The 22,308-nt window shown below is 36.7% G+C and overlaps 1 protein-coding gene across 8 annotated transcripts in view; it reads left to right on the top strand.

Moving 5' to 3' along the window:
- The first annotated feature begins 4,633 nt into the window (after positions 1-4,633).
- The window catches only part of Grik1 (glutamate ionotropic receptor kainate type subunit 1), a 385,032-nt gene continuing 367,357 nt past the window's right edge, over positions 4,634-22,308 (top strand). For all 8 annotated transcript variants that reach the window (XM_047563995.1, XM_047563998.1, XM_047563991.1 and 5 more), the window contains exon 1: positions 4,634-5,239. In XM_047563995.1, the coding sequence (XP_047419951.1) occupies positions 5,122-5,239 (118 nt within the window). In that variant the 5' untranslated portion in view covers positions 4,634-5,121. The remainder of the gene's footprint in view (positions 5,240-22,308) is intronic.

Genomic DNA, 22,308 nt, shown 5'->3' with positions numbered 1-22,308 from the left:
TTGAATGAAATTAAGAGAAGTTCGGCTCATTATTCAGCTCACTCCTACAGTTTGAAGCTATGAATTGCAAGTTGGTTTATAAGAGAGTATCTTTCATTGATCCTTTTACTCATTCCACGAGCATGTATCAAACTTCCCTCAGTGCCAGGTACGGTGCTAGGCATTAGTTGCAGGCAAACAGAGCAAAGAGCTTATAACAAAATAAATAAAGCAATTGGAGAGTCAATCATGAGATAATGGCCATGAGGGAGCTCTGCAGGGTATTATGAGGTGGTGACTTAGATCAGAAGGATAGAACGAATAGCAATAGCTACAACCAGGCAGGGAGACAGTTGAAAGTTTATGATAATAGAGCAGATGGAAAACCACTGCATCTTGGGCTGGTGCAGTGGTTCTCAACAGGGCTGACTTTGTACTTTAGAAGACAGTGGACAATGTCTGCAGACATTTTTGGTTATCACAAGGTGGGAGGAGGTACTACTGACATCTAGTGGATCAAGGACAGGGAAGTTGCTAAACATCCAACAATACATAGGACAGCCTCCACCACAAAGAATTTCTTATCTAAAATGTCAAAAGTTTTGAGGTTAAGAAGTACCAGGTTGCAATGACAGCAGTAGAGCTACAGAAAAATAGATTAAAGGCATATTGTAGATGTTAAAAATAGTGTCTGGAAATAAATAAATGGAGGGAGGAGAGCAATGGAGAAATCAAAGTTGATCTCCAGTTTTACTAGCTGGATAGAAGGTGGTGTTCATGCTAAAATGAGTTTGAGATGCTGTGTCAGTTAGAAATGGTAATTAGAGTCAGCTGCATGAAGTCGGAGTTTAGATACAAAACTTGAGCAAAGGATTTGGGGATCCAATACATGACATCACCTAGCAAGAATTGTATAAAGATGCAGTCAAGAAATCAGGATTTTAATCCTAAATCAATGACACATTCCCAGTAGGCTCTAAAAGCCACTTGATCTTTTGCTTTCAGTGTTCTGGGTAATATTAAAAGTGTACTCAAGTATTCTCATCACATTTTGAAAACACAGTTATCACATTGGAGTTCCTTAACTTACTGTAAGCTATTTTTTCTTTGTGTCTAGTTATTTTCTAGAAATTAAGTAATTTTAAATGGATTAGTATCTAAGTAACGCCAATAGCTCTCATGGGAAGCACAAAGCTACATGCTACCGTGTTGCTTTAATATTCACCATGATATGTGAATTAAGCTTAAAATGTGTGGAATGGGGAAACGATAGTGTGCATTCAGTTGGACATTTTTATTATTAAAAGAGTACTAGGAAACATTGTGATCATGCATGATTACCTTAGTCATTATTGAGAAAAAAATAACTGGATGCATATATGCACAAAATACAGTCCTGGTGAAGAGCACAAAACAAATCAGTAGCAGCTGATGATCACTCAACAGTAACTCAACACTCTGAGTCTGTGCACATGAGCAGTGGATAGAGGCATTTGATAAAAGAAATAAATCTCAGTTTTAAGCTTTACAGAATTCTATAGTAACTTCAGCATGCCACTTATTCTTTAAGAAACCTCCTTTAGGAAATACAATCTCTCCATCTCTAACAACTGAAAAGAACTGTTTACTCATGGCCTGAAGGCTATACAGTTAAAAAGCAGTAAAAATATTCTTAAATAGTAGTAAGCCAATTGGACCAATTTACTGTTATCATATCATTAGTTGGATTAGTATTATTGACTCATTTCTAACTAAACAGAATATTTTAGTCTATACCATCTGGGGTATATTTAAACTAGAATGTAGGTATAGATTTCTTTAACCAAAATCTAATTAAAACAAATGAATTGATATATACTGAGTAATAAGGACCTTTGAAAGTACTTCATATAGAGTAGCTCATATGTTCCTATAGTAGTTTTAATGTGTTATTATTGTTCTCATTTTACAGGTGAAGATATTAAATCCTGGAGATATTAAATCAGTATACAGCAGGTTAAGCTGCAGTAACAGATACTTCAAAATTTTATAGGGGATGAAACTATAAAATTGAGCTGTCACTGATTTATCAACAGTTTTCTGTTGGTCTGACAACTACTCAGAGCGACTTCCCTGCAAAGGAGAATCAAGGATCCAGGCTGCTTCTACTGGAATCTCTAGAACTCAGCTTTCAGAGTTTCTTCTGCAGAAGAGAGTCCTAGAAGGCCATACAAGAGCTTTTCATTGCCTTCCTTTTCACATGTAAGTGATATGTATCACCTCCATGCACAAATTTTATTGGCTAAAAATAGTCATATGATTTTACTAAAATGAATGGTACAGGTTTTCATATGCCAGGGAAGATAAGAACTGGGTGTGGTAAGCATCATCAATTTACTACAGTGAGATAAAGCATTTTAACCAAAGGTGAAATTCTAGAAGTTGGTCAAACAGGACTCAAAACTCAGTTTGTTCAGAAGATGACTTTACCATAGACCTTGGATTCTTAAGGTCTAGTTTTGCAATATTTGCTATTTATTGATCCTAGTTGTACCAAGAAATAAAAAAGATGACTAAATGTGCTTAATGTGCACATTTAGCCTTAAAAATAAACCTTCTAACAGTTTATGCATTTATTCTTGCATTAGAAAATACCAATCACTTATAACTACCCATTTGTTGAGTTTGAAATATTACTTTTGAACAAGGTTGTCCCAAGCTCCTGAATGAGGAGAGACTTCTCCTTTACTTCATGCCCATACTATCATTTTGAAAATTTCATGATGGCAGCATCTCTGTTCCTGTTGTGACTCCAGGGTTTGGCACAATGCCTCATGGGAAGTAAGTCACCCAATAAATAGGCATTGAATAAATGAATGAGTGAATAAACAAATGGGGAGTTTGGTGTTTTCTGAAGCAGGTCATTTCATTATTCAATGTCCTTAGATTTTGATCCCCAAATTAGTGAAATTTCCTCTTCTTCAGTTCCATCCAACATTCTTTTCTTTTCTTATTTTCAAAATTTCTTTTATTTTTGTTTCCTTTTTTTTTTTTTTTTTTTTTTTGGTACTGGGGATCAAACCCAGCCTCATGAATGCCTCATGAATGTGCAGTACTCTACCACTGAGCTACACCTCAGCCTTATTATTTCTTCTTATCTAGCTAACACTGAACAAGGCTGCTTCTTTTCAGTACAAGTGCTTTTCAAATTTCTTAAGTTAGCTAGCATATGTCCCTAATTCTTCTTGATTTCCTCAATCTTTCCATTTATAAGATGCATCCATAAACCCACACAAATCACTCTTCTTTATCTGAGGTGATGTTATATGTTATCAACTCTCATCTCAGAGTGTTCAAAACTAGGTATCCTACTTGAGGTGTGAACTATCTAGCTAACTTCCAGCAGGAAGATTGATGATGCATTTATCCCATTACAGGGCCTTTGGGGAAAAGTAGAATCTGACACCACATGCCAGAAGGAATGAATGAAGGAAAGAATGCTTTTTCTTTCTTCCTTCCTTTATTTTATTTATTTATTTATTTATTTTTAACCCAAGGATTGAACCCCAGGGCACATAATGAGCCACAGCCACAGCTAGTTGTTTTTGTTTTTATTTATTTACTTTTGAATTTTGAGACAGCATCTCCCTAAGGTGCTTAGGGCTGTGATAAATTGCGGAGGCTGGCTTTGAATTTGCAATCCTCCTGCCTCAGCCTCCGGAGCCCGTGGGATTACAGACGTGCGCCACCGAGACCAGAAGAATGAGCAAATTTTAAGATAGATGTATTCCCTAATTATTTTCTATTCTAGGATCATATAACTGTGGACATTCTTGTGAATTGACTCAATTTAGATCACTTGTCCAAAATTCTTACATCAAAAAGAAATAGATCTTTATGAGATGTTAATGCAGAACTAGCAAACATTTATATAGAACATTCCCCCACAAAGCTCAAAGGAAATTAAGACAAAATGATCAAATGCTGATTTCCCCAGGGAGGTGTCCTTGTCCTTCCACAGAGAAATAGTCTCCAAACCTACATTGTTAAAATAGCTTATTTCCAGTGTTCAAATGTGACAGTCAAAAGAAATTAAGAAAAGCAGCGGCGCTGGAAGCTGCCTCTTTCCCAGTTCTGCACTTACAAATGGAAGCAATTTAGGAGACATTATCTCGGGTCCAAACCGGAAAGGAGCCGCTACAATCTTAGAGTACTAAAAGGTTCCTATCTCTAACCTCCCTCTCCTCCTCCTTCCTCTTCGTCTTCCTTCTTGTAAGAGTTAAAACGGGATCTCTGATATTTTCTGAAATATTGCTCTCCAAGACCGCAATTTTCCATGAAGTGATGGAACGAATCATAGTTGGCCATTTCTAGGACCCCCCAACCGGCGCACAGGGACAGCACCGCAGCTCACAGAGGATGGAGGAGGCTGCCTCTGCTCAGACCAGCGGGTTAGATTTGATCTGTCTTGAGGACGCAACACTCCATCGACTTTCCCGGCAGCACAACACAAAGTTGAGGGAAAGGAAGAATAAGCGTGCGTGTGAGTGTGTGAGTGTGTCTGTATCCGTGGGGTTGGGGCGGGCAGTAAATAAAGGGTGGGGCCAACGAGGGGAGGAGGAAAGCAAGGATTGAAAGAAGCCAGAGCGTGGCTCCGATCCCAGTTAACCTGCTGGAGCTCACCAGGCTTGCTCAGAGACCCTGCACCAACTCACCCAGTTCCCTCCTTCTCGGTTCGCCTTTCCCCCTTTTCTCTCCTTCACTGAACGCACCCTCCACCAATCCACCCCCTCCCACTTTTGCATCTGACCAGAGGACGAATGAGGGAGACGTTCCCGCAAATTGGGGCAGCAACTTTACTCAGCTGGTCTCTGGGCTCAGGCAGCAGGAGCGCGCTGATCCTCCGCGGTCTGCGGCCCATGGAGGAGGAGCAGCAGCAGTGATGGGCTAGCGACAGGAGCCAGGAGCCCCGAGCGAGCTCAGCCTTGCCACCCAGCTCCGCGTTCCCACGCCGGTTCCCTCCATCCCGCTCCGTGGGAGAGCGGTTAGGGTGAAGACCCGGAGCATCCAGGGAGGATGAGGCGGGGACCTAGCCCGAGAGGGGTACATCTCGCGGGCGTGCGGCAACGACTGTGTCTGGGCATGAATTAAGAAGCCAGGAAGATGGAGCGCCGCACACTCACCGCCCAGCCTGGGCTCTGGACCAGAGACACCAGCTGGGCACTCCTCTATTTCCTGTGTTACATTCTCCCCCAGACCGCCCCGCAAGTACTCAGGATCGGTGAGTGAGCCCGGGAAAGCGCTCCAGGATGCGGGCTCTGGGGACGCGGTCGCTCCTCGCGGCCAGCGCGGGCACAGCGGGTCCCGGGCGAGGCGGCGCGCGCCGGCGCAGGGGCAGGTGCTGGGGTAGTGGCGGTCAGTGCGCGCTGAAGGCTTCAGGAAAAAGGGGGAGTCGCGTCACTACTTCCCTTCTGGCGGGTGCCAGGCTTCCCAGCGAGGTACGGTTGGCGGGATTTTCAATCCGGGCCAAGACCCCGGGCAAGTGTGGGGATTCAGGCTCCTCAAGGGCTGGCACCCTCCTCGCGGCGTGAGGTTGCGCCCGGCTGCGGCCGCTTGAGTTCTGCCAGGATGAGCTCTCCCAATCGCCCGAGTGGACATCCACCAGTCCAAATCCACATCCCTGGCCCCTGGCAACCTAGCTACTGCGACTCCCAAGCATGCCAGGATCTCAGTAGTAGAATACTCAGACCCTAGGGACTTGGGAATATCCCAGGGACTGCTAGCCCAAAGCCTCCAAGTTTTCTAGTGTGACTAGGGTTCTTCTACGTGGAGCCTACAAAGTCCAGAGGGTTGCAATGAAGTAGGGCAGAGTCCCAGGCTGACTTCTGACTCCTTCAAGGAGTGGAGAGAACAGTCCCCCATTGCACCTAAGTTTCCCTTTGCTCCCCAATCTACCCTGCTGCCAACCATTTAAGATGATCGATCCCCAGGTCAGGTAACTCCCTGGGAGATTCTGAGCTTTGATCTCAATCGGTAAAAAGATGAGAGAGAGAGTGAGAGACCCCCACCGAATGTGATAATCCTGAGGAATCCCAAAGAGTGCAAAAGACAAGGAGGACCCACACAGGGGGCGGCATGGACTCACGTATCAAGGGACACAGCACTCACCACCACTATGGAGGTGCTGGGCAATTTCTGGACTCTTGGGTTTGGCAAAATTCTTCATCTTCTTTTTCCTTTCAAACTTACCCAGTTTCACTTTTTCTAGCCTCTGTGTCCTCCTCATTTCCCTGCTAATCCTTTTTGGAGAGAGAGTCCCAGGGGCAGCCACAGGTGAAGCCAGGACTGACACAGTACAGATCACTCAGCTTTTCCCCTCTCCTACTCAGGCAGAAAGAGCAAATCCCTAATCTCTGAGAGTTTCTAACTCACCCCTTTTCCAGAAACTGAAAGAATATGTGAGGGAGAGTTGGAATGCTCTCCCATCATGACCCCTTGAGAAGCTGAAATTTCTCAGTAATTCTACTTGCTCTGACCTTCAACTAGCAGTCTTTAAAAAAAAAAAAAAAAAAAAAATCTGAACCTAGTATTTTGTCATTGTTGTTTTGTTTTGTCACTGAACCTGCCCATTTAAAAACAAACAAACAAACAAAAAACCAAAATCAGGTCAGTGATTTGAACTGCATTTTCTCCAGGCATATAGGATCTAGTTTTCAAGGAAAGAAGAGGTCCCAAATTCTAACTTTTCTACAGACTTACCTTTTCTAGACTATGGACAGAAGGATAGCTTCCGCTCTATTGAGTTTCTAAAGTATATTTTTTACAACAAATCATCACTGCACATAACCAAAATATCGCCTACCTGAGAAAGTCAATAGGCTTTGTAACCTGGTTTTTGGATGGAATCAATAGTGATTGGTCTAGTTAAAAAAAAAAAAAAATCCTGTGAAATATGCAAAATAAGTAATGAATATGTGTTGCAATTTCCAATGCTTATTAGCTTAATTGGTGCTTTGCTTGTGTATTATACATTATTGAAAGAGACAAATCTAGGGATGTTAGGAATGGTTATGCTAGCCAATATCCCTCCTCCCTGAACAACAACTTTAAGTTAGGATTTTCTTTTCCTATATCCCCCAAACCTAAAATACATCAATAAAGGGGAATAGAAAAGAATGTTTTAAGACATATTTGTTCTCAGATCTGAGTATTTATCCAAGCTCCAAGCAATCACAATCAACCTTTTAAAAGTAGTTTTCAAAGTGAAAACAACCAATCTAACTCACTGAATTTCAACTGTATGCCACAAAATAATGAGATTTCCTTTTCTAAGTGAGATCTAAAATGTACGAAGTAAAATTGCATGCCCTGGTGTTGTTTATATGCAGTACAAATGCCTCACTCTTTTGACCCTGTGTGACCTGTGGTTGGCATGGGCACCGCCACCCTGTGTGTACCTGAGGACCAGCAAACACTTTTTTAATGGATAATTCAGCACCATGGAAACCAGCTTAGCTCAGAGGAAACCTGCCTTCTACAGTGAGTTTCTTGTATCAGTCAATTCCAACAGCGAAAACAAAATATCAAAGGAGTTGGGGACTAGGCAAAAGTGTGTGTGTGTATGTGTGTGCATGTGTGTGTGTGTGTGTGTAGAAGAATTAAATTGTACTCTTTTACATCTCTTATTCTTTCCTCTCCCAACAAACCACCAATTATCCAACTAACCAACAAAAGGGACTCTTGATTATTAACTTGCATATTTTTTCAGTAACTTAAAATATCCAGAAATCAAGTAAGCATGAACAGTAGGTGCTTAGTATTGTCCTTACATGGAGAAGGTACTCAAATGCTTAAATAAATGAATCACTGGTCTACTATTCTTGCAAGAGTCTGTTTAAACTTCATCGGGTAAGACAATGTGTAAAATTTAAGATAGAATTCGTGTATGGTAAATATGTGAGAGATGATTGGGAAAGCATATACACATAAGTTTAGCACCTATTGTGAACATACATGGAATACAATATTATGGTTGTGGTCTTGTGCAACAGTTAAGAACCATAGGGAGTTCAGAAGAGTCGTAGTGCCTAAACAATAGTATTGCACTGGAGAAGTTTCCCAGCAACTTGCATGGTAGAGAAAGAGAGCTGCTGCTGAAAATTTTGGGGGCTGCTGGGTCATTCCTGCTTTTCTCCATATACCAGTTTATGTCAACAACCAGTTAACTATTCATGCATGTTTAGTTGGACTGTGAGGTTATCAGCTTATTACTAATAGAGCAAAATATGGATAATATCAGTAAAATCTTAGCCCTCTACCATTAAGAGAGGGAGAAAGAAGTCACTCTGTGTACATATGCAATTTCTAATGCAGATGTGTCATATTTATAATAATAACAGAAAGATATGTTCAGTAGTATGATTTATGCATTATCTCAATATTCACAGTAAAAGTATAGAATGGAGTTAACTGGAGGGTAGCCAGGCTTTTGACACATGATTAGTATAAGAAGGGTAGACTTGAGTCCCATACTATGATGTACTGGTATGTGTCTCAGAGTTATTCGATCTCAGTAGGCCTTTTGTTTTTGTCCTCTGTGAAGTCAACTAAAACTATTTCTATTAATCATAAAACTATTATAATTAGTGAAAATTAATAGAAATAATTCATGAAGTAGAATGGGAAGGGTCTTTGAAGAGAATCCAGATACATTAGTTGCATTATTGTTGTTAACATCTTACTGTTAGTATTTATTACCGTCATTTTCTTTCCAAACAGGGACTTACAAGATGGTGTGGTATGTTTTTGTAAGACACTTAATATTTCTGATCCTTAATCTCTTCATCTGTGAACTATCAGTATTGCTGCTTGCTTTTGTATTTCAGAGAAGAGGATCAAACACATTACTTTTGTAATTCACAAAAAAAGGAAAAAACAAAAACCCATTAAGTAAATGGTAACTGAATTCTCCATAGAAAGAGAACTACTGTGGAAATATGTATGCATAGTGGTAGTGTAACTGTTCAAATTTACATCATTTCTTTAGGAGAGACCAAAATTTATTTGATGTCAATCATTATTTTGGTTATAGCATCATATTATAGCATCATATTTCAATTTTTAACCCAAAGATGCCCAAAGTCCTAAGTAATGTTTATATTTGCCCATATTTTTACTTAACCATACAAAAATATTCTCTGAGCTCTTAATTAATTCATAATTTTAATACCCATTCTTCATTCAACCAATATCTATTGAGTTCTTACTCCTCCATCATGAACCAGACACAGTGCTAGGGGCAGGACAGACAACCAAGAGGAAAGGAACTTAAATGTGTGTTCCCGTGAAGCCTGTGTTCTGGTTATTTACAATTTATGTTACCACTGAAGTTTTTCATCAGATCTTTAATGCAGACACCTTAATTCTTTTTTCCAAATATTATTTTTGACGAGTGTTGAGTTAATTATCTGCCACTGATTCCTCATGTCAATTTCATAATCAACAGGTAGCAAGTTCAGGTCCTCCCATGCATAGAGTACAGACTGTATGAGTTCACACTGCCAAATTAGGAGCAAGGAACTAAGAGGAGAGTTGCTTTCATTTAGGAAAATCCATCTGGGTTGAAGTTGATCCTCCTTTGGGGAGACACTTTTGTTCCTTGGGAAGCATGGTGGTCCTCATATTAACTTGAAAGACCCAATTGTCCTTAAAAGACCTGAGAAGGTATGTGATAATATATAGTGTCTGGCCAGTATTAACGTATTATACAGATGGGCAGGTCATTGGCCTTGATATTTTATCTGTATCTTTCATCTTTGGTTAATATTGGTTTTCAGGCCTAATGTTAACACTACATATACCTTACCTTCAGCTACCTTTCTTGTATAATTAGTGATCTCTTGTTTCCATTGAGAAGAGCATGATTTGGTGTCTTTGCCCAAGTTCAAGCACTTGTTGATAACTTGAAGCTAGCTATTCTGATCTCAAGTTTAAGCTCCTTCATTGAATTATGCTGTTCTGTTCATCTTTGGATCTGTGTATGCACTTAGTTGTGTACTCTATAACCTGAAGTCGAATATAAGAAATGAGGTGTTGCTTTTCAGTTATTCAGGTATAACTAAACAAGTTAAAGTGAGTGAAGCTTACATTTGAGGCTATTAGCAACAAATAAAAGTTGCTACCATCAGTGGACTCTCTAAATTTCTCTATAGAAAGGATTCAAGAAAATCAATCAAGTGGGAGAGGAATATTGCTATCTGTGTGTAGTAAACACTTTTCAGTTAGATTGGACAGGTAGTTGGAATGGCTTTGAGGAAGACTAAAGGAGATCGTAGTGATAAGTCCCCATATTCTTCCCCTCCTTTTATGTTGTTTCCCTGTCAATTATCTGTATTATATAGAAAATATTTTCTATGTCCTAAAATTTCCAAATGTTATTTGGACTAGAAGAAAAAGTGATGAAGAACTTTGAGTAGAAGGACATTCACATTTCTAAGTGCATTTTTAAAACCAACTGAACTTGAGAAGATCATGAAATTATTTTTGTCTTCAGTTTTATCTATGGAAAATCATAACAAAGGCATGGATTTGTTGTAAAAATGAAATGTGATATCTTTCATAAAATGCATGCCATATTAGAGACCTTTATGAAAATACCTCCCCACCTCTCTCCATTAATGAACAGGGTAGCAAGTCTGTGCTCTAGAATAGTCTGATCAAGTAAATCTGGGGAAATATCCTTGCTTGGAATTTCATGAAGTGTGTTCATATATTAAAGGATGTTTGAAATCTTGCAGGAAAAAAAAAACAAAACCTGTTTCTTTTCTCTAATTCAATATCGCCTCCGTGTTAAACATAAGAAGGCTCCTAACCGAATCACAGCTATCAATGTCTACTGAGCTTCTGCTCCCAGAACAGAGCAGAGGAAACAGTGGCAACACAGCCACTGACATTTCGGCACCTGTGCCACAGGGCCACGCTTCCCGTGGCTTCTCGAGTTCAACCCAAGGGCTGGCACCTTCTCACTTCAGAACATGTTTTATAAAACTTTAAGTGTAGATTTGGAGTTTAATGCTTATTCCTATTATTTTAAAAAAAAACACGTTTCAAACCATTCATTCTGAAACTCTATCATTTGTTTCACTTAAAATGTGAATGGAGTCGTTTTCCTGGTATTTTTTATTTCCTTGCTGGACTTGCTTATTAACATCGTGTTAAGTGGAAAGACTAAATTAGATTTACAATCACTTTTCCAGAAATATAATTTGTGATAAATTAAAAGTCTATCTATATTTAGAGTTCCATCTATTTATTTTTACATATATATATATATATTTCTGAATTTTTACAGTGGTGAATTTTCATGAAGAAAGGGAAACATTCAAAGTAAAAGGAATGCATTGCAACTACATCAACTTCATGAATTTTTTGTTTTGATTTCCTACTATAATCAAGTTGTTATATCAAACTGGAAAAATTCTATCATTTTAAGGCATCAATATTGTCATATTTATGATACTAGGTCAATCCAAAACAGTTAATCTTGGAGTAAAAAGTAAAGATTTTATAATTTCATTTCCTTAATACTGAAAAATTAAAAGGATAACTTTTAATTTTAAAAGAATACCTTTCCCAAATCATTTAATAAGAATTTATTTCATCCTTTTGTTCTAATTGAAAATTTAAGCTATGTTTTAAAAAATGTGATTTCCCTAATAGTATAGTAACATATTTATGAACTCTAAGATAAGATTAATTACAAATCAGGATTAAATAGCAATGATATTGACTAAATGAAGAATAAACCCCTATTCATCACAAATCACTCTAACAGAAACACCATTCAACAGTTTGAAAACATTTCTTAGGACTCTTTAAATTTTTGTGCATTTTGTGTGTGCATTGATTGACCAAATTGCAAATGTTACACCTTTTCTTGAATTAGTTTATTAAACTAGTTTATTGTCATTGGATTGAGGGGAACAAAAATACAAAATGAAACACCATGCAAGAGCCCATCAATACTTCTAAAATTTATACTGAGTCATGTTTCAAAAGGAATTTGACAATGCTGAGTTTTGCACCAGAATTGCATGTATTTGTTTTTATTTCATAGAAATCTGATGATTAATTTTTATTACTGCTATCAGCTATCTATTGGAAGATTAGTTCATTAAATTTACTCTTTGTACTTAAAATGCATCATTTATTACATTGAACAAGTTCAAGTATACAGACAATGTTAAAGCAAAAATGTCTATTTTATTTTGTGATTGATTAAAATTGAATCCATGCGTGGGTTGTTGGGTTATTACATATATGTATTTCCTATCACTGTCAATTGAGATGGCATAAAACAACTCAGAAGCAATGAGGGGCACATCTGGCACCCAGGGCTCCTTCGGAAAAATGATTATTCTAGGAGTGGGGAAGGAAACGCACAAGATGATCCTGAGATATCTTGTAATACCAGAAACTGAGGAGGTCCTTGGAAAGATGATTATATTAAGAGGACACACTAAAAGACTGACTGGTTTTGCATGAGTCCATGCTGATATAGATAAATGATTAAGTGAATATGGAAGAAGAGGCAACTCTCCCAGGCAGAAGAGGCAGGTGGTCTAGGTCTGCATCACCAGTGCTGAGTCAGGTTGATTGTTCTTGCACTTGACATGATGTCGTGCAGATGGAACTTCACCTCCCTGGTTTTCTACCCCCAGACACAGAACCCCCTCTATTCATGAGAAAACAGCAGAAAACTTCTAATAGAGGGGCATTCTACTAAACAGCTGACCAATACTCATCTGAGAAGTTAAGGTCATAAGAAGGAAAGTCTGGGACATTTTCACAACCATGAAAAGTCTAAGGAGGCACAATAAGTAAAGCAATGTGGGATCCTGGATAAGACCCTGGGGCAGAAAGTGACTTTAGGTGGAAGGCTAAGCACTCTGAACAAAAATCAACATTCCTTAATAAGAATGCATCAATATTGGTTCATTAATTTCTACAAACATCATACTAACTTAACATGCTAATAAGAGGGGAAACTGAGGCTGGACTATATAGGAACTCTGTGTACTGTCCTCAGTTTTTCTGTAAATATAAAATGTTTTAAGAAGTGAAATATATTAAAAAATAAAATACTCAACCCAGGTGTAATTTCTGTGGTTATTGCTCTTACCTGCTCTCTAGTACATAAAGAACTGTAACTATTTATACAACAAAAATAAAAATAAAAACTATTGCCAATCCCTTACAGTGTGCTACATAAAGAGCTTTCTAAGAATATTATCATTAAAATATGGAAAAAGCATTTAATGTTAGAAAAATCATTAAAGAACCAAACTTTATATAAAATTTGCTGTTGAAGAAAATGCTATCACTATATGTCTTCCTTAGAATTCTGCAATGAGTTTATAAAAAAGTACACATTGGCTGTTTCTATTCATTAGCATATTGGTTTTCCACTATTATATGCTTTTTTACTTAATTAAATACAATTTAACTTTGAATATTTATCCAAGCATTGTAACATACTCTGTTAAAGGCATTAAGTGCCAATGTTCTTGAATGGAAATTCACAGCAAACTATTTGCAAGAATTCCTTTCTTAGCAAAATTGTCTAAATATGCTTTTACAAATCAATACTTAATTCCCAGAGCCAATATAGCACTTTAGTACTTCATAATTCAAATTGGGGAAAGGATGGTGAAAATCATGTGTTCTTCCTTTTTGTTTCTTTTTAAATCAGAACTCGATCACAGGTTTAAAGGAATTCCTTTCATTTTTTTTCCTAAAGTTTAAACTTCGAAAATGTTAGATTACGTACTTTGGCAATCCATAAACAGAAGTTGTAGTCTGATGACCTGGCCACATGTGTATTGTAGAAGATGTTACTGTACTTCATCTTCTAAAAACGGATTAGTGAGATAGAGCCACCTTTAAGTCTAAAGACAATATTTGCCTTTTGAATTCTAGGCAGTGTGTGTTTCTTTTGTTCTCAGAATATATTTGAACCCTAAGGCTGTTTCTATACATGTTCACTGAATTGGCAAGAACCTTTATAAACCATTGTGAATGTTCAACAGGAAAGAATGGATAAGAAAAGAGTCATAAAAACTTAGGAAATGAAGGAGCCATTTAATATGACCCTTATGATGAAAATCATACATTAAAATGGAAAATACTTACAAAACAATAAGAAGCATGGTATAAGATTTTACATTCTTTTGACTGGGACCTTATCTGATCATTCTTGCTTATTGATAAGAATTTTTAGTTGGTGAATGTGGAAAGAGAAGTGCTTTTCTTTTGTTAAAATAGTGCATTGAAAGCAAATATTTCTTTCATTTTTATTCCTATTGTTCTTTGTCCAATTTAAAAGTGATTGCTGAAGTTGCGGTCCTGTAGATTCTAGATTATAGAAGTCTTCATTAACATGCATACCTGCAAAGTGAAAAGTACACTAGAATGAGTGTATGCCCAGTTTGGGTGACTTAGTTGGCCAGGGTCACATAACCTTTGGGTAAATCAACTCTTTTATCTATAGAGAGTAGCTGATGGTGAACAGGTGCAGATCTCGTCCAGATCTGCAATCCTCACTACAGTGTATGCTTTACTTTGTTGCCATTGAGATTCACTGAGATGCTTCATGAAGATGTGCAGCTGTCTTATAGTTAATATTAATAATCATAGCGTTAAGTATGTAGAACTTGGTTCATTTCCCTGTAATTAAATTTAACTAGCCACACAAGCCTATATTTTCACTGGGTTCACCTTGAGGTCCTCACTTCCAATATAAAATGCACATTTTTATGAATCTCTTTTTTTCCTTTCTCCCAACAGAGATGAAAGATCCCTGACTTTAAGGGACAGGAGCTTGCTGTTCCTTCAGAACATCTACAGTGTAGCTCGTCCCACTGTGATCCCATGTGTTGACCAATAACTCCACTGTGTCCCCTGCCCACAACCCTCCTAGGGAGCTCCACAGCCTCACCTTGATGCTGTCGAGATGTGAAGATGCAGCAAATTCCACTGCTGGTCTCTCACATGGGCTGTTGACTCAGCAACCCACCAGGGTGGAATTCGGAACACATGCTGCAGCACCCAACTCCAGTAAGCCCACTGGCTATCGTAGGTCCTTCCTGTCCAAGCACATTCGGCCTCTATCTCAATTCTCCTGGACACACCTGAGTGAAGAAGTGTACTCCAGGTTGTTCTTCCCTCCCGGAGACCCAACCACCCATGGGCAGGGGACTTCCCGAGTGAGAGAATGCTCTGGTCTTCCTGCCTTGACTTCAGTGTCCCATCTATAAGAAGGGAAACAAGGAGCTGAATTAGTATGTTATTACAAATTTATTTCAACTCTGAAATTCAGACTATAAGCACTGTGGTGGTATTTAAGGCAAAGATTTTAAAATTAAAGCAATGAAAGAAATGGTGCTAACAATGAACTTTAAATTTTAGTTTTCTGACTCTCATAGCAGAAAGACGAGCCTATTAGAAGCAGGACAAATATTCTTTCTCTGTCTGCCTTTCATTCATATATGTGAATATATGTACATATAAATAAACTAAATCCTAATGGATGTATCATATAATAAATAATGCACGAGTTTGTGTATATGTATTCATTATGTATTATTCCATTAGTGTATGTTGTAATGCATTGAATGTACATATTATTGCATATTTTCATTATATATTATTACATGCATTGTAGCAATGCTAAATATAGAACATATAATATGTGTACATTCATATATAAATGAATACATATACTTATGTAGGTAGATTTGTGCTGTTATGTGTTTCTATTAGCATATGTTATGTATACCTAATATGTATTTATTAAAAACAATTACAATATATGGTACCATGCCTATTAATATATAAATACATATGATTGATATGAAGATTTCAGTTTGCATTTTTCTCTGCACTTTTAACTATTCTACCATATTTAACTACGCTATCATATTTGAAGCTATGGATGCATTTTGAAGAACTGGGAAAGGGCAGGGACATAAGGAGGCAGTCTGTGACTGCTGATGGTGGAGGCCTAAGGAAAGTAGAGCAGGGAGACACAGGCACACGGACCGTGACAACTTGTTAGTCTCCAAAACATTCTCAGGCAACAATTGCATTTAAAATATCTGTTCTGTGGCCCATGAGGATATCCCTGTTGGTGAGATTGAACATCAGGGAAGACTTGACATCATCTAGGGCCCAATTAACATGAAAGAGTGATGATATCTTGCTGTGTCTGTGGAACACTTGTCATAAATGGGCAGTATTAAGCTACAAAAAAGAAGACCTTAAGGAAAATAATGACTTAATAGAAAATACAATAAAATTGTTATAAATGATCATTAGTATCTGTTTAACACCTGCAGCATACTCTTCTCACAATTATAACCAAATGGTAAAGAAACTGAAATCAGACACAGAAACCCTTTTAAACAAGTTATAGAAAGTATATCCTTTTTTAAAAAATAAAAATATTTTATTTATTATATATAAGATAAGCCATTTAAATATATAAATAAATGAAAAAACAACGTGCTTAAGACTTGAAGAGGTTTCACAGGTTTTAAACCACAGCTTTCTCATTTGATCAGTAAGAAAACAGTCCTTGGAAACTAAATGTGTGTATATATATATATATATATATATATATATATATATATATACACTCAGTAAGCAAGCCACAGTTCTTAACTTCCTTCTCAAAGGTATTTTCTTGCAACAACATTTTTCTCATACAACTCACTTGAGAAGAGTTAAAATTCAAACTGAATGAGTGAGAAATACCAACCAGCAAATAAAATACACAAAAAGTTTTAGAATGCATGTAGCACAGGGCTAATCAGTGTGGTAGTCTTTGTAGAAATATCATTTTTAAAGGGTGTTATAAAGAAGAAAGCGATTGTGTGGTCAGTATTGCAATGAGTTGAATCCAGAGAAATTCTAACACTCAGGGAAGATATCAATAAAAAATCTTAACGGAAGTGTGTTAAGCTATACATTGCTTTGTATTTTTTAAACTTTGTATTATCTAGGTACCTCTAATCCATTTATTTTACAATCACTTGAGTGTGAAGAAATGTCTTTTTTTATATTTAAATGTTTTCATTAGAGTATTAGATAAATAAATATTTGGATTCATTTTGACATAATTATACACACATGGAGTATAACTTGCTCCACTTCAGTTCCCAGAAAAAGGACTTTATTTTTTACATAACCTTAATACTGTGATCATAATCAAGAAATTTAATGATACAATAATGTTATCTGATTTATACATCATATATAATTTCTCCAGTAGTCTCCATAATGTGCTTTATATGTTTTTCCTTTTTTTATTTTTTATTTTTTTATTTATCTTTTAATTTTTTACAGACTGCATTTTGATTCATCGTATGCAAATGGGGTACATCATTTCATTTCTATGGTTGTACACAATGTAGATTCATACCATTTGTATAATCATACATGTACATAGGGTAATGATGTCTGTCTCGTTCCACCATTTTTCGTAAATGTCTTCATATTCAAAAAGACCCAGAAAAAGTTTTAACTAGCAATTACAAATGAGTGGGATATCATATAGCAATTTAGAGCAATTAGTTGTACTGCCATAATATTTTTATTACTCTAATATAATTGGAATAATTCAAGTGAATGTTAGCCTTTGCTTAGGCTAAGTATGTGTGTGTACAAGGAAAGAAAACCAAAGAATAACATCTATCACTTACTTTGTGAGACATTTCATAAAAAAGTCAAAGGGACAGTCCATGGAGTGGAATGCTGAGATTCATAAGCCCACCCCACATCAGATGTAAGGAAGGGGAGGAGGAATTCATGGTTTTTGTGATGCTTATAAAACCAAATCAGTGACTATTTCCTGGAGAGCATGCTAAAATAAGTTTTCAGTGCTGTTTATGAAGTCTGCACTGCCTTCTGTTTCATGTGAAATACTCTTTCAAATAGGTTTCAAGTTTTGCAAGTAATATTTGACATTTTCTGTTTCCCTCAGAGGATGAAGTTTTAATTTATTTTTCTGCACACTCTCCATCATTTACTTATGCATTTATTCTTTCTGGCATTTATAGTGTATCTTCTAAAAATATTTTAAAAGGCTGACAGAAGTCATAGGTAGTATCGCCTGGTAACATATATGAATGAAAATAAGGGTAAATGTGAAATGAGATAAAGAGTGGGATATTTCTCCTAAAGATATGCCAAAAGTTGATCAAAAATCTTTCATCTGCACTGTCTAGAGACTGAAGGAATATGGGAAATAAGACAAAAAACTCAGAGTTCAGAGGGTCTAGTTACAGAGACAAATCACTGGGTTTTCAGGCTAAAAACCATGTAACAAACTCATCCTGTGGTCTTGGTAAAGGGAAACCATGTGATCTTTTATTTAACAACCCTGTGATAAAATCAGTAATGCAATTCACACGTTTGTTTCTTACAAAGTGCCCAATACAACTTTATGACAAGACACTAAATGGTAATAAGAACACTTCTCCGAAACATCGTAGTGTAGATTTCTCAAGTGCTTATTTTGATCTAACATCAAAATGCATCCACGGGAATGGATGGACTGCATGCCATCACCTTTCATAAGTATTACTACTTGAATCTGAACTTTATTGGAAGGGAAGCAGCAGAGAGTCAAGGGATGGGCAATGTGATGAAGTATCCCTTTCTGGTTAAAGGGAGATGCATAAACATAAGAAGTCCTTCCATGAAACTGAGACTCCCCAAAGAGATTCTCTGTTGGAGAGATTCCCTCATGTCTCTTGAAGGCAGGGCCAAGGTTTTATACAGAAAATCTTTGTGAGTTCATCATGGTCAATGCAAAAATGGGCAACAGTCATTTGTTTAACAGGAGGTCAAGTCTGCAAATATCAGTACTAATCAGAACTGTTCAAAGGTAACATGGTTGAGGAAAAGAGGAAAAAATAAATCTCTTGAGATATCAAATGAAAATAGCATGCCTCTCAAGTAAATTCTATGATGGGTAAGTTGGGAACTGTACATTGATGCCCCGTGGGATCATCCATCAGCCAGTAACATGTTCAGTACAGTCTACATATCACAGTGGTTGGGTTACAGAGCAGCTGATCTTAGCCTTTGTTTCTAACAGTAAACATAGAACAAAGCTTATCACATTGAGAAGTTGAGTCTCAGGGCTTACATACATATGTATGCTTACTGCTTAGATAATGATTCCCCATTTTTATATTCTTTTGTTTTGCTTTTATTTTGTACCTTTTACTTGCTTAACTGTGTGTGCAGTTTCTTATCTTTTTTTATTAGGGTCTACTTTGCATATCCTGGTTAGCAATAAAGCTAAATCTCTCCTATCCCCTATGAACCTTTAGATACTTCTCTATAATTCTAATCCTTTCTTCTTAGAAAAGCCTATTTTATCTAGCAGGACTATTGATTGTGTAATGTTGAAGGGGAATAACTTTAAATATTGTTCGTTGGTCTGCGTTTTGAATGCCGAATTTGCCCACATTTCTTTAGACTCCTAATTCTAGAGAACTGCAATGCGTTTCGAATTCAAAAGCCAGCAAGCAAAACCTGAAATGTAGTGCTTTGGTTTACAGTTTTGTTCTTCTGTGGATGCTGAAAAGAAAACTTGAAAGTTTATAGAATTTCCTGCTTTTTTCTTCGGAGAAAGGAAATTCTCATTAAAACTTCATAATATATATATTTTTCCAAAACCACACCTCTGCTACACTGAGTTGAAAAATAATTTGATAAATCTAAGGATCACTGTTGTAGCTGTAAAATGCCTTGGTAAGCTACAAATCAAGTTAATGGTAGCTTCCTTCTATTTCACAGGTTTATCATTGCAATTTTTTTCCAGTCTTTATCTAGTTTTCCCCCTTTCAATCATTATTATGAATGAAGTACACAAAAATTATGCAGAAGTAGGACTTCTCTATTATAGCCACCTGAGAAGCACTTAAGACTGACATTTTCACTGAAAAGTAATGTGCAGGATTGGGAAACAAACAAACAAACTTCTCCAGGGACTTTGAAAGAAGGAAATGTAGCATTGTAAATCAATTCCTTACCAACGAAATCAGCATTATAGTTCATAAATCTACTGACAGCATAATTCATATTCAGTCCAAAAGAAATGTGATAAAATTCTTTTGGAAAGGCACATTTACACATATATTTACACACCCTCACGTGGCACAGAATTGTGTAAAAATCCTTCCACGCCTTCAAATGATGATTGTTTTCTGCCTCCCATCGATAGCCATGCAAACCAGGCTTTGTTCTGTAGTTTGGTCTTCTGTGCCAAATGCTCGTATTTGAGGTTCTTCTTAGAAAAAAAGAGAAGTTGCATAATCCTCTACATATTACCTCGAGAAGCTTCTCGAGAGGGTGATTTGTTTAGGGGTCTAAAACTGTCGGACACAATGAAGAAAATGAAATTTTAAAAGACTAAAAAATGCAACAGTACAGGTAATGAGTTTGAACTTCAGTCCTCATTTTGAAACCAACTTGATGTTTCTCTTTATTTCTTTAAAGAATAACTTATATACATGTAATTTATAACACAAAAATTAAGGAACTTGGTCAAAATGAAAGAATTATAAAAACAGTGCTTTGGAGTCACTCCTAATAGGTAGTGATATTTTTCTTTTAGGATTGCTTTTCTTGAGATTTCAAGTATCCATGAAACCTTGTTAAAGATGTAACAATTTCTATGTAATCAAAAGCCATATTTATATATATATATGCTTATTAAATTACTGAAGGCTATAAAGAACAGTAGAAAATATGCATTCCTAAGATAATTATAAAATCATTTTTACCACCTATAGGAATTATTTTTTTCATAGTGTTGGCATTTGGTGAAGAAATATAAGGAACTTGTTTCAAAAATTAAATTATGAATCAATCATGATGGCATATACTAGTAATTCCAACTACTTGGGACACTTCAAGGGAGGATTATATGTTTAAGACAAGCCTCTGCAATTGAGTAAGATCCTATCTCAAGACTAAGATTTAAAAAGGGCTAAGTAGGTGACTTAGTAGCAGAGTGCTTGCTCAGCATGCACATGGCCCTGGGTTCAATCCCTAGTACTTCAATTAAAAATAAATAAATAAAAATAAATGTGCTAGTGGTTTTATTCACTCACTTCAAAATTCAGATATTACTGTTGGAGACAGAACATTTGATCTACATGTTTACTTACTATATCATCATTAGTTCTCTGAGGTAGAAGTTAGTAATTCCTCATGTAACCATTCAGTTGATATGAAAACTGAGGCCAGATTTTATGCACAAAATCAAATCAGAGGGAAGTGATTTTATATTTAACTGGGGATCAGAAAAATGTACTTTGTGAATACATTGCCCATTTTAATTATCTACATAGTATATATTCAAATAATTGCCATCCCTTTCTTTGATGTTCTTTTCCTTTCAGAACAATAGTATCACTCAGCAGGAATATTTTAGTGTGCCTTCAAAAGAAAAGGGAAATCCCCTTACCTACAGAATTATTCCTAGTCTACCTTTAGGTATTGAGTATCTGATACCTGAAGGAATATGAGAAGTGTGTTGTGAGTAGCAGTTTTTAAATTAAATTCTCAATTTACTACAACTAGATTTCTTTTAGAACCTTGCCTAATTTTATTTTTCATGCTTGCAATATATGTTAATTTGCAAAGTTGTATTCAAGTGCTAGATGCTGGGAAACAAAACCAAATTCAAAAGACTTAATTAAAAGAGTAGGAAACCTGAGTGAAATTTTAGATATCAGAAGTCTGACCTATGCTGGTCTATTATTTCTTAATTTATCTGATTTATAAAGACTCAATTTTTACTTGAAATACCCTAGGGAATGACTACAGATCAAGAGATTTTTAAAACTGTAAAATCAAACTATTAAGAATGGAAGCAGGGTTGGGGATATAGCTCAGTTGGTAGAGTGCTTGCCTCACAAACACAAGGCCCTGGGTTCAATCCCCAATACCGGAAAAAAAAAAAAAAAAAAAAAAAAGAATGGAAGCAATTTGAATCAATAATGTTCTCTGTGGGCCATGCAAGGAGGACTCCAACCATTCCTTTTCATTGTGAAGTATATTGGAAAAACTTTGTGCTAGCATTTCAACAGCATCTTTCCATTACACTTACATATTAATTTGAATCTGTCACATTTTTCCTCTAGAAGAGTGATATTCAACCACGAGTGACTTTTTTCCCTTGGGGGACATTCGGCAATGATTTGAGACATTTATGCTTGTTTCTACTTGTACGGATGGGGCATGCCCCTACTGGCTTCTAATGGGGTGGAGGTT

The sequence above is a fragment of the Sciurus carolinensis genome, chromosome 9 (assembly GCF_902686445.1).
Source record: "Sciurus carolinensis chromosome 9, mSciCar1.2, whole genome shotgun sequence".
Lineage (NCBI taxonomy): Eukaryota > Metazoa > Chordata > Mammalia > Rodentia > Sciuridae > Sciurus > Sciurus carolinensis.
Note: the sequence above shows the minus strand (reverse complement) of the source record. Positions and strands in the feature narration are given on the sequence as shown.